Source organism: Chenopodium album, chromosome 21 (genome assembly GCF_948465745.1).
Source record: "Chenopodium album chromosome 21, dcCheAlbu1.1, whole genome shotgun sequence".
Taxonomy (NCBI): Eukaryota; Viridiplantae; Streptophyta; class Magnoliopsida; order Caryophyllales; family Amaranthaceae; genus Chenopodium; species Chenopodium album.
Window position 1 is genome coordinate 37256790 of NC_137854.1, and position 12700 is coordinate 37269489.

General features: G+C 32.7%; 1 protein-coding gene and 1 non-coding gene across 2 annotated transcripts; one reads left to right on the top strand and one right to left on the bottom strand.

Moving 5' to 3' along the window:
* The first annotated feature begins 6745 nt into the window (after positions 1 to 6745).
* On the top strand, positions 6746 to 6818 carry TRNAR-UCU (transfer RNA arginine (anticodon UCU)). Its single transcript has one exon. It is a non-coding gene; the product is annotated as a tRNA-Arg (tRNA).
* Positions 6819 to 8064: 1246 nt separating this feature from the next.
* Positions 8065 to 12153, bottom strand: LOC145602152 (D-cysteine desulfhydrase 2, mitochondrial-like). The gene is made up of 8 exons (XM_081658319.1): positions 12043 to 12153; positions 11751 to 11888; positions 11029 to 11355; positions 10638 to 10680; positions 10175 to 10516; positions 9021 to 9150; positions 8777 to 8944; positions 8065 to 8550 (listed from the first exon to the last, which is right to left on the bottom strand). Exons 2-8 carry the CDS (start codon positions 11841 to 11843, stop codon positions 8307 to 8309), a joined length of 1347 nt encoding a protein of 448 aa, XP_081514445.1. The 5' UTR covers positions 11844 to 11888; positions 12043 to 12153; the 3' UTR covers positions 8065 to 8306.
* Between the last annotated feature and the right edge of the window lie 547 nt (positions 12154 to 12700).

The following is a 12700-nucleotide window of genomic DNA, read 5'->3' on the forward strand; positions in this document are numbered from 1 at the left end:
TTAATCATACAAAAAATATTGTTAAGTCATGATATTTTCATTTGGTTCAAATAATATCGATAAGAAAAAAGTTTAGTTTAGTAAAAGTAAGTACATAAAATTCATCAGAATCACTTCAATTTAGTAAAAATGTGTGTTTTTAATCTATATAAAAAAATAATTTAAGTTAAGCAATTTCGCTTCTCAACTATCAATGCGATTATTAATTTTAGATGAAGGGTGTAAATCATTTCCCTTCTCAACTTTTGTCCACCAATTTGCCAATAGGGCAATAGGTAAGGGTTATTATAATTTAGTTCAGAATAAAAAAACACCTCCAAAACCAAACCCATACCCTTTCCCTTTCTATAAATTAAACCCTCAAATGAAGATAATCAAGGTATATATGCATAATTTACAAACCAATACCTCAACAGCTCAACTCCATATATTTCAAAACGAATAGATTGAGTATCTTAAGACTTAAGTAGTTGAAATATTTGTAATTTGGCATATGGTAGCTAGCACAAACTTAAGATTAAATATTGCCTATATTACGCCGTATTACATACTAGTAGTAAGGGCCTATTCACTTCAGCTTAATTCAATCAAGTTCAGTTCATTTCAGTTCAGTTCAGTTCAGTTCAGTTAAGCTCCAATCAGTTCAGTTAAGATCACTTCAGTTCCAATCAGTTTAGTTCGACTCAGCTCCTAATTTCCTTCTCTCATAAATTCATTTCGATTCAGCTCCTAATTTCCTTCTCTCATAAAATCATTTCAGTTCAGTTCAATTCAGTTTAGTTCAGTTCAGCTCCAATTAATTCAGTTTAGTTCATTTCAGCTCCAATCTGTTCAGTTCAGTTCAGCTCAATTCAGTAGATATGAACATGCTCTAACTGTTTTTACAAAAAAATAAAATTTAAATGAAGAAAGGGAAAAGAGCATGCATAATAATAATACAGTGACAACTTTCCAGTTTCCATCTGTGTTTTGGCGTATCATTAGGGGTGCGGGATGGGTGGTCCTTCCTAAGAACACACGTGTGTTCCAATTTGTTAATGAGTTCCCAAAATATTGATCAGGATAATTGCATTATTTTAATTTTAATTTGTACATATTTTATGCCACTAAGGTTACATGTCCAAGAGACATGCGAAGTAGTACATTACTATATTATATCCATAATTTTTTGTTTAAAAATGTATACTAGTATATGAATATAATATGTATGGTTCAACTTACATCATTATACACAACTACATAAGATTTATAGGAAAAAAATTTATGTTATCTCCTTGATAAACAACCGGTGATTGTTAAATGATAAAGCTGTAAATTAAATCAATGCGTAATATTTGCATTGTTCATAGGCAAAATCACTAGCTAGATAAGATAGCGAGTTTGCCCTAAAAGGCTAAAATCAATTAATCATGATAGATTTACCTCAAAATTGCTACTTGATATTATGATTTTGTCTCTTAATAAAAGAAATATGTTTATCAAGGATTTAAATTAGGGCTCCCTCTTTTATACAGTGCAACCCTATTGTTGCAATTAATTAAATCTAGTGTTTCTTCATTTCTAACTCATGTCTATGGACCATTTAATTTCTTGTTAGTTCATGTTATATTCTCTAATTTTTTCTATTACCTCATTGATCTATTCAAGAAGCGTTAATTAAAAGCACAATGAAATACGAGATAGTTATTTTGGATTAGAGAAGTAAATTATAATGCTAAAATTATCCATCTAAGCCTCTAAATAGTTATATATATTACATGCATGATAAACTACTTGTCTCAAGAAGCGTTAAAGCACAATGAAATGGAATAATGGACAAATTAACTTACAATAGTCCAATTAATTGGTGGGAAAACCACCTTTCAAAAAATTGGTAGGAAAACCAATGAAAAACAATATGTATAGGTTCTTGATAATCGAATAAATGCATTGAAATCAGAATATTTCGGGCACAAATTGAATCAAAGGTTCCATAGGATTCTTTAGGTGCTCAATATAAGTGATCATATATTATAAATTTTATACTCCATAACAATTATACGATTATTAATGTTGAAGATTATTGGAACATGCTAGTATGGAGAACCAAATTGCAAGGAAGAAAGCAAAAACTTGCTTGGAACCATGTGCTTCTTCTCATAATCAATCATATTTGGACTTTTTGGAGAACACATTCTCAAATTCGGGTGAGTGGCAATAAAAAAAACAAGTAATTTAAGTAAGTAAAAAAAAAAAAAATCAAAAATTGCAATGGAATAAATTTTGTCTCTTTTGTCTACTTCTGGGAGTTGAGGCAAAAAATTATTGGCTAGCATATAGATATATCTCTTAATTTTATGAAACCATAAATTAATTTGTTGAAAGTCACATGTATTTATTTGAATCTTACTAATACATGCATGTTACTAGTAAACTAAATCAAAAATAATTTGCCTAGCAATGCAACTAGCAATAGTTATTTTGTACTCCGTCCCTTTGTTTTTCTGAGTTCTACTCAAATATTAAAGCTACGAAAATATAAATGGATAGTGTAGACGGTTTTATTTATATAAATAAACCCTACAAAGTAGTGTTGTGTATATATGAAAAAAGATCAAAAAAAAAGTTGTTATAAAAGGAATAAAGTAAACTTGAGTAGAACTTAAAAAAAAATGAATAAAACAAAAATTGAGTAGAAAGTATATCAATTTCTATTTTTCTTGTTATTTTTATCGTCAAAAGGTTTTGTGTGACACCGGACTCACGTGAGACCGGGATCAAAAATCCAATAAAAAGGTGCGGGCTAACTAAACCCGATCGCGAGGCCCGCAACACCAAAAATATGATAGTGGACTCACGTGAGTCCGTCTCACCCAAAACTTTACCTTTTACCGTTGTTAGTACAACATTCGTGAAGGGCTCTACTGATAGGTATAACAGTAGGAACTCGAAAATTGATTTCGATTTGGTTTAAGTTATCATTAAAGGAAAGTTAATACTTCGTATATGTTTTCGTAGGGACACTTAATCAACAACATGGACAAACACAAACCACACTCAGAGTCATAGTTTATTAGCTTCACAGTACAGGTAATAAATTATTATTTAAATTTAATGAATTAAATAGGTACTCGTATATCTAACTTAGGCTAATACTTTTAATTAAGTCCCAATTGAGAAAGAAGGGAAGGGAAATAATTTGAAGGGAAAGAATTTGTTTATGGCTTTCCATATTTTAGCTAATTATACTACTCCAAATAAGATGCATGATTTTTGAAATAATTTTATTTAGAATACATGAACATAAAATTGAGACGTCAACGTAGTAACCTTATTTATAAGTTGGTTTTTTCAAATAAAAAAATAAAAATTATAAGTTGGTTTAAACGATCACACCTCAGTTAATGATGGATTTGTTCACATAAACACTAGAGATCTTCACCTTTATAGTCTTCTAGTAAGCAGTAGTTGCAGGAAACAATGATTTATGAACAGTCAATCCTTTGTAACTAAGCTCCACAGTTCACTTAGCTAGTTGGCATTAAATTATATGCTCCACTTCTTCAGTAACATTGAAAACACGTTCATCTCATGACTTCTTCAAACTGTATGTATGTATGTTGTTGTACCTCTTATGACAAGCATTTATGGTAAATGCCTTATAGTTCTATTACGGAGTAGTAAATTTCTTGATCTCTAAAGTTAATTACTCCATATATAGGTCATTGGTATATGATTATTGATACTCCGTAATGAGATGATTAATTTTACAAATATAATATATCCATGTATATTTGTGTTCATGTCTCCATCAGAAAAGTATTCGTTAATACAAAATTAGCTAGAGTCTCTCGTATTGGATCAATGGATCAAAAGACATAAGTCACGACACAAAATCTTGGGCATGAAGAGAATACTGATAGTATATATATATATATATTCCGTTGATGTCCTATATATATTTATAAATAGGACATTTTGTGAAAAACTACCTTATAAAACATTTTTTTTTGCGAGAAACTACCTAATAAAAAAAATGTTGTAAGAAACTACCTTATAAAAGGGTAAATGTTGTAAGAGACTACCCATGGTCAAAAAGTCATCATTGACTTTTATTTTCCGGCTTTGATCACGTGACGTGCCAATTAAGAAAAAAGGAGGGAAAGGGTGAATTAAAAGTCACGTGATGTGGTCAACGCCGGAAAATGAAAGTCAACGGTGACTTTCTGACCAATGGTAGTCTCTTACAACATTTACTCTTTTATAAGGTAGTTTCTTACAACAGTTTTTTTATTAGGTAGTTTCTCGCAAAAAAGTGCTTTATAAGGTAGTTTTTCACAAAATGTCCTTATAAATATAATATACTGTGTATATCCTCTATCAAATACGATTACGTACTCTATACTCTATTAGCCACCTCCATTCAATCAATTTAAAGGCATGACATTATTGCCTTACAACAGAATGTTTTACTAAGCTAGGTATCGGTGCATGCATGAAAAAACTACGTGCTTAAAGATTGGTGGACCATATAAGTAATCTAAAGTGATTGATATGATAAACGTACTAATCATGTTCCTAATTACTTGTTCATTTCCTGCACTTTGATCATTCTATGATAATTAAATTAGACCAGGAAGCAATATTATATGTTACAAGATTATAATACTTCATAATTTCATATATACTAAACCTAGTTGATTAAATTGATGAGCAAAAAGAAGAATTTGCATTAAATTTGTCCCCACTAATTGGAAGTGTTATTATTTCTCAAAATAGGGATTTAGGGTATACTGTTTAACTTATGTGAAGTCTCTTTAATTTATATATTATGGAGCATGAATCTATATAATATGATCAGTGGATTACTTTTTGGGAGGCATAAGGATAGCTTAGGTTAACTTTATGGTGGACAACTTACAAGTATCCGACCCCTTATATATTGGACTATTGATGATAGAAAGGAATGATTTTCAATTCTCTTTTTTTGAGGTGAAACTTTACACTATTGTTTGGAGTTTAGAGATTTACTATTGTTTTTGATTTTTTACGATACTTAAATAATAAAAAAAAAAAAAATCATTTAGCTGTAATCTAACCACATCAAAAGTGATCGAGTATGGAATAATAGATGATCGTCTTTCACAAGTGTTCTATCAAATTTTCAATATGTGATCAGATTGATAACTCATTACATTAATTTAAATGCTATCCGAATCAAATTGAATGACTCATCACTCAAATATGACCTAAACCAAACTGAATATGGTTTATTATATATCCAAACATGACGTGAGCTAAAGTTATCCGATACGACTGACTTGTCTGGTTGTTTGTTACCTCTAATTAAGAGTTAACATTTGAATTTGATAACTACTAGATTAGCAAGCTAATACATGAACAAAAAGGTGATAGTGGAGAAAGCATGCAATAATACAAACATAATATGTATACAAGCATGGACAAAATATAAATGGGGGACCATCCTTTATTGCCTCACCCTTGTTATCAGGAATGTTGCCAATTGCCAACTCTTTTGTTCTTCGTTTTTATTTGTAGTTTAAAAGTTATAAAATCTGCCTACTTTTTTTTTTCTTTTCAAAACGCAATATTCTTATTTTAAATATATTAATAAAAGTTATAATAATAAGAAGTGATATATTATTTGATATGGTCCATACTATACTCCCAGCATTGTGGCGAATCGTTTTTCATCTTCTACTTACATTATACTGTGTGTTGGGACTGGGGAACTGCCTCAATTCTGATCAAATTATATTCATTATTTATAAAGATATAAACAATATTTATGTATAATAATATAGTAGCATATATTATAAAATATAATAAGGTGGTATAATGTTAAAAAGGATGGCAATAATTGTGGTTTTTGTTTAGTTTTGGCAGTTAGAAAAGTACGAGAACTACTCTATGACCAAGAATTATGTTTGATGTTATGTTATAAAATTAGTTGCGGTTATTAAGCCCAATGTAGTGATTATTGTTTCACTTTTGTACTTCCTATATATTCCCATCTCCACTTCTAGCTTGGTGCACGTCCACTTTGCTTCTCTTTCGCTAGGATTTGTGTGTACAACTTTTCTCCATCATTCATAGTCTAGTCTCGAGTTTTTACCATTGATTGGAATATTTAAAGTGGATTTAACTTGTAATTTGAATTGTACAATTAATAAAAACGTCTTAATTATAGAACACTTTGGATATTCTTATTTAATATACATTTTTTATGTCATATATATTTGTGATCTATATTGTGGAAGAAATATAAGCTAAATATTATAACATGTATAATGAAATGGTGAAAATAATTTCTGCCGTAGCCTGTTTATGAGCCTCAAACTTAATTAGCTCAGATGTGATCGACTCATGAAATCCCAATCAATCATGTAACACTCACAAGCTTATTAGGGGTGCGATAAAGCGATTGATAATGATGATGAAGATGTGGAAATGATAACGTATAACATAACACATATTCCATTAATAGAGAGTATCATCTCTTCAAATTTCATACTAGTAATAATCTCTTAATAATTTTTTGCATGCTACGGTAATTTTTGCAATAGTCTAAAGCTAAAGGATCAATAATAATGTCTATAGTACGATTATCAAACCATTGATAGAAAAATACGTAGTAGCCATGTCATACGTCTTACAACTTACAAGGAAATGTTCTCTCTTGCAAAAAAGGGAAAAACAGGTTATAAATTATATAAACTAAAAAAGAGTAAGCCTTTCACAAGAAGCGCTCGTGGCCTAATGGATAAGGCATTTGACTTCTAATCAAAGGATTGTGGGTTCGAGTCCCACCGAGCGTGTGTTTTTTTTTTTTTAATTTTTTTTTGGTTGGTGGTTTTCAGTGTTTGCACCTTTTTATGTTTTAACTTTTAACCAACTATCTCCATTACCTCCCCTCCCTTTGCCAGTAACTTTTTTCTAGTCAATGCCAAAATTAAAAACTTTAGTTAATTAATTATCTTCTCTAATATCTCAGTTTCATTACAAGATCAAAGATAAGTGCTTGTTGGTTAACATATACAAATACATGGAAGTTAATTTTCCAAGGAAATAGATATGACATGAGCTCTTATTTGAATGACACTAATATGAGAAGTGAAACTTTTTAAGAATCCCTACTTCCTATAAAATAAAAGAATTTACTCATCATAACAAGCCATAAAAATAGAAATTCCCATGCCTAATTAAACAAAATTTGATGTAACCTAAAAAATAAAAATTAACGAACTTCAGAATATGCTAAAAAGAAATACTTTTTACATCTAACCAAACAAGCACTAAGTCATCAGCAAACCGTCTAAAGAGGGAATCGATGTAACTTTTTTATCTAAAAATTTTGACCCACATTCCTATTGCCAGTTTGCATGATAAATTTTGTAAAAAGACCCTGCAAAATATAGGTGGTGGAAAAAAAATGCAGGTGTACAATTAGAGTAGAGAGTAGTAGTAAGAGTAGCTAAGCAATAGACCCCAGCTGAAGCCTTTGAATGCCGTCAGGCTTAAGTCTTGTCCAAGTGTCGGTTTAGTGGTTCAAAAGATTGGCTTCCACTATTCAAATTCACTAATTAGCTCACCCCTGACATCTTCTGTAAAAAGAAACTGCCCCATCTTATTTACTGAAAATCCTTTCTTTTTTTAGTATTGCCAAATTACTGAGCAGTGGTGATCCACCATCAACTACAGCTTCAACATAAAAGAGAATTGAATTGGCCTACTAATTCTTAACTGTCCCTGGAACTAGGTGTACCCATGACTGTTTTTTATACATACGGCTCATTTTATCAGTTTTGCTCATTCAAAATAACCGCGCTTAGTCACTTACACCGAACTCTAACCACTCAGATGAAGGTGCTGAAGTAGTAAAATTGAGTCCCCCGGAACAAGGTAGAGGTGCTGAAACAGTGTAATAGATTCCCTGGGAACAAAATAGAGGTGCTGAAATATTGAAATAGATCCCCCTCTGGGCCCTGTCTCTAAAAATAAAAAAAAATAAAAAAAATTGTCATGCAACTCTGACCATTCAAACTTCAACCTGGGGACTACATGTACAGAAAAACCTGTATTCTTCTTGGCAAAATTTGAAATCAATTCAGGTCATAAATGAAGTGTCATTCTTAAAGTGAATGACTGTGAAATTGTCAATGAGGATCCTTTTTTCTGAGTGTTTGATATATATGCATAAAACAATGTACATACAGGCAGCACCTAGATGAACAAACACAGGTAGAGTAGAGTGTCGCACTGTCGTGCCATTCTACGAGCATCTAGCAAGTATCATGACGAGAGAATTATTGGGGCGGTCCGTCTTTCAGCGTACTAAAGTAGGATTTGTATCTTTGTGCTAGTCCAAACATGCCAAGGGTGCCCCCTGTATGCAGCATCACTACCTTTTCTTCTTTGTCTGATTGCTTCTGGCTTAACTGAACAGCTAGCTCCCATGCTGCCAATGTGTATATTGGATCAATAGGTACCCCTGTTTGATTAGCTACTTGTTGACATGCCTTTATTTCTCCCTCCAGGACATTGCCAAATCTGCAATGAGTGAGCCTCGTGGCTTAGCCAGCTAACAAATGTTGATAGTCGCGACAAGAAAGAGAGTGTAAAAAAGAGGGGACAAAAGTATGGAGGAGGGAATTATGAGAATGATACGGCTTTCACACTAATCAACAGAGAAAAGATGAGCAAAAATTAAATAGTGATGAAAAACTACTCAATTTGAGTAACTATTCACCAGAGTACTTGAATACTTGTAACTCACTTTCTCGGAGTTTCACGATTGACCCACTGAACAAGGTCATCCTTCAACTCATAATTGCTAAGATCGGCTGGTGCATATCTTTTAAAATCTGAAATTAGACGATTCTCCTGATTCTTGTATCCATCATAGGAATCAGCCAGCATTACAGCAGTTACCTTCCACGGCAGCCTGATTATTATCAGCATGATTCACATGTTTCTACAAGAAACAATGCAGTATCTTAAAACAGAAATTTGAACCATACCCAAGAATTAAGGCTCCAAGGGCAAAACCAATTGCTGTTGTCCCAGTACCCGCATCAATCACAAAGTTATATGGCCTCGTTTTCCCTAGTATATGGCTTTGGGATAAGTACCTCAGTAGGCGAATGATCCCTGCAAGAATCAAAATTTAAACAGATATAAGCAATCCTTATATCACTATTATCAAAAGGGAAAAAAAAAATGGACAATGACATTTTCATTCAAACAGATCAAGGTTCAAGTAGAAGGGTGACAAACATCGAGATGAGATTCATATAAATCATCCCGACTGAGTGCATGCTACAACTATACAATTTTTTCTTTAATATCTATGTTACCCAGACTTTGCACTTAACCTCAATTATCCCATGTTGGATCATCAACACTGCGACATGACTATGGACACTTAGCACTTTATTTTGGACCAAGAGCATGGATAATTTTCATCAATTAACAGAGTTTGACACTAAGACACACGAGTGGCGTGAAGGTTCATGGTCACTTGGAGTTGGAAGGATATTATCTCAAGCAGTGAGAAGATACGAACATACTCATTAGTCATTACATAGTATTAATCAACGGCAACAACTATAGTAGGCCAAATAAGGATCTGATAATTTAAGCTGTGCACAATAATTATACAGTTATGGCATGCCTGGATTGAGGGTAATATATTAAGGGAGTAAAAAAAGTCAAACCAAAGAAGATGAACATTGATTCAAGTAGTTGTGAGGAAAAATGAGGTAGTGATGGTGTGATTACAAGGATCATGATATACTGATATAGTGATGGTGAGATAATAAGGGAGGGGGGTGAAACTATTACCATCATTATGGGGGTATTTGTTATCCTAGTGTGGTGGTGGGTAACTATTACCTTATCATGAGGGTAATTGTATTCCCAACTTTCTCTTTTCCTCACATCATTACTAACATCTTTCTTTAATCAATACCTCATCCACTGAAGCATCATCTTCATTTGCATGGATTTTTCTTGGTTTGACCTTTTTTTTTTTTTTTTACTCCGCATGTCCTTAGAGTAGAATATTATGCATACATCAAGATATAAAAAGCATCTGACAAATCAAATTCAGCAACTTTATGTATTTAAAGGAATAGGACAATATGATATACCAAGTTATCAATGATATTCTCACCTAGTAATGCCACAGCATCCCCTGCACCCTCCTTAACAATTACAACTTTCCTCATTACATCCTCAGTACTTCCATCTGCCTTTGTTAGCGTACAGTACTTTCCACTTGCTAATTCAGTGAAATTATCAAGAATATCAGTGATCCACACCACAGAACCACTTGGACCTGCAATTACATTTGCATGCCTAAGAAGCATTTCTTCCCTCTTGGCATACAGGGATCTTGGCACATATATAACATTTCCGTATATAGATGATATCAGGTTGAATCCAGTCAGAATCTCTGGCTCTTCTCCTCGAAGAAGCAAATGTGACCTTAGTCCTCTTTCTGCACATGAGACAGCTGCAGAGAGCAAACAAAAAAATGAAGCCAACATTGCATCTCATGCCCTTAGATAAATCAGCAATTCCTAATTAAATACAGAATCATAGTATGTGGGAGAGCACCAATGCACATGACCTACCCACAGCAGCTGCATGTGCACTTTGACAACCTCCACAGGTAACCTAGAAAGCACACCAGTCGGGTATTACATGGTCACAAACATTGAAATGCAGAGATGGCCCCTATAGCTAGTATGATGTAATGATCATTAATGCTAAAACAATGATGCAATAAGAAAAAATATGATAAAGAACGTACAGAGTGAATGAAACCCACAATATAAAGAAAGATAAACACAAAGCATAGAGGTATTTATTCTTCTAACCTAACAGAATTCAGTAGCTCTTAGCGTAAACTGATTCATGTTCACGAGTACAGCAACAGATGACTATTAACAGTTTAGAATAGCTTTTAAAGTATCAATTTACTAAAATGCTATTGTGGATACAGGGAGCAAAGCAGCAACTCACCACATCAGTGCCTGAGCAATCTTCGATTATAGGAAGTAAAGCATCCAGTTTCCTTGCTTTGTTTCCATTGACAAATGGGTGTAAAAGGTCATCTCTTATAACGTAAAACGAAGGATCTTTGCATCTTTCATCCATCATAGCATCACCCAATTTAGGATTTGCATCCATTGAAAAGTTCACATTCCCAAAAACCCCACCCTTTGCTGGTGTTTCCTTCAATGAAATTGTGATCAGGTGAAGTTTGGTATCTGGATTTTCTAATGCCCATCTTCTGTCTAGCAATTTCGACACAGATTCCTCGGGACATAGCTTCAGTTGGGGAGCATTCTAAGGTTCAACATCACATTTCATGGTTTAATTGCCAATAAACACACAACCAAAACCCCAAAAAAACAATTACTACCCATGTTTTAAATTATTTGCAACAAATGAGTTTGCACGGACTCATACGGAAAATTTGTTAGCAGTTAAATGGAGAGGGAAAGATTGAGATGCATGTAATGATAAGAGCGATAATGTAAAATGACAATTTAAATACAAAAGAAAACATATGTTGCAAAAACAAGTTCCATAAATTGTAATAAGGGTTATCCAAGTTGAATTTACAACTACTATAAGTTCTAAATGGACCCTAAATTTAAGAAATTCACAAGAAAAATTAAACATAGTTTCAAAATGACAAAGCTAAAATATCATACACTGAGAAAGATAAAAGAAGATACCTGGTAATTATTCACAAAATTACGGGAGAGAAACCCATTTCTTTTAGCTGCAATTGCAATGACTGAATTTTTAGGCCAATGATGCAGCTTCATATTATGCGGCAAATGAATAACATTCTATAATTGATAATTTTGGGGCTGCAACAAAATTAATTCAAACACAATAATCGGCACTTAATAATAATATTGACAAAGATAAACAAAACCCAGATTCAAATTTCAAGGAAAAACCAACAAAATTGAAATTAATGTTAAAAATGAGAGTTTATAGCAAGAAGATAGGAGTATTTACCTTGATGAAATGAAGAAGTATAAATTCAGTTTAAGATGGATTTGAGGATAGAGCCCTTTTGTCTTGGCAAGCTGGGTTTTGAAAATTGATTCCAACGCACCTGGAGTCCTAGGGGAGCTCGTGAGTTGTGAATATAGGATAGGACAATAGCTCTTGAGTACTTTGAGCTCGGCTAAAGTTGACTTGACTTATTTTTGTAACGACTTGAGTTTGAGCTAAAATTAAGATTTCAATTGAACTCAGTAAACTTACATATCTTTGATTTTTTTTTATAAAATTTTAGTAATATGAATGTTTTTATCCTAAATTATAAACTTCTCGTACAATTAAATGGTTAGGTTATTGCCAAGTACTAATTTCAAGGATGATTTGTTTGAGTCAAAACACTACCAAGTAAACTTGAACTCAAAATTTTCACTAACGACAAGCTCGAGCTACAGAGTAACTACTAGCTAGTACGAGACTACGAGTATCGTTCAAGTTAAGTTCTGTATAATTATATTGTGTTTCTGCCCAAAAAAAATATATTTTTTGTGCTAACCCTTGAATATCAAATACAGGCTGGCTGGCTAGTTTTTTTTTTTGGTCCGAGTATGGAGTTCATAGGCTGCTTATAAACAAATACGAAGTATGTATTAATGTATAACGTGGCACTACA

Excerpts from the sequence above, each read along its gene's own strand:
- LOC145602152 (XM_081658319.1), bottom strand. The coding sequence starts at position 11,843 with ATGAAGCTGCATCATTGGCCTAAAAATTCAGTCATTGCAATTGCAGCT. Across the intron at positions 11,356-11,750 it reads ATTTTGTGAATAATTACCAG|AATGCTCCCCAACTGAAGCT; the intron begins GTATCTTCTTTT and ends GTTGAACCTTAG. Across the intron at positions 8,551-8,776 it reads AATCGTGAAACTCCGAGAAA|ATTTGGCAATGTCCTGGAGG; the intron begins GTGAGTTACAAG and ends CACTCATTGCAG.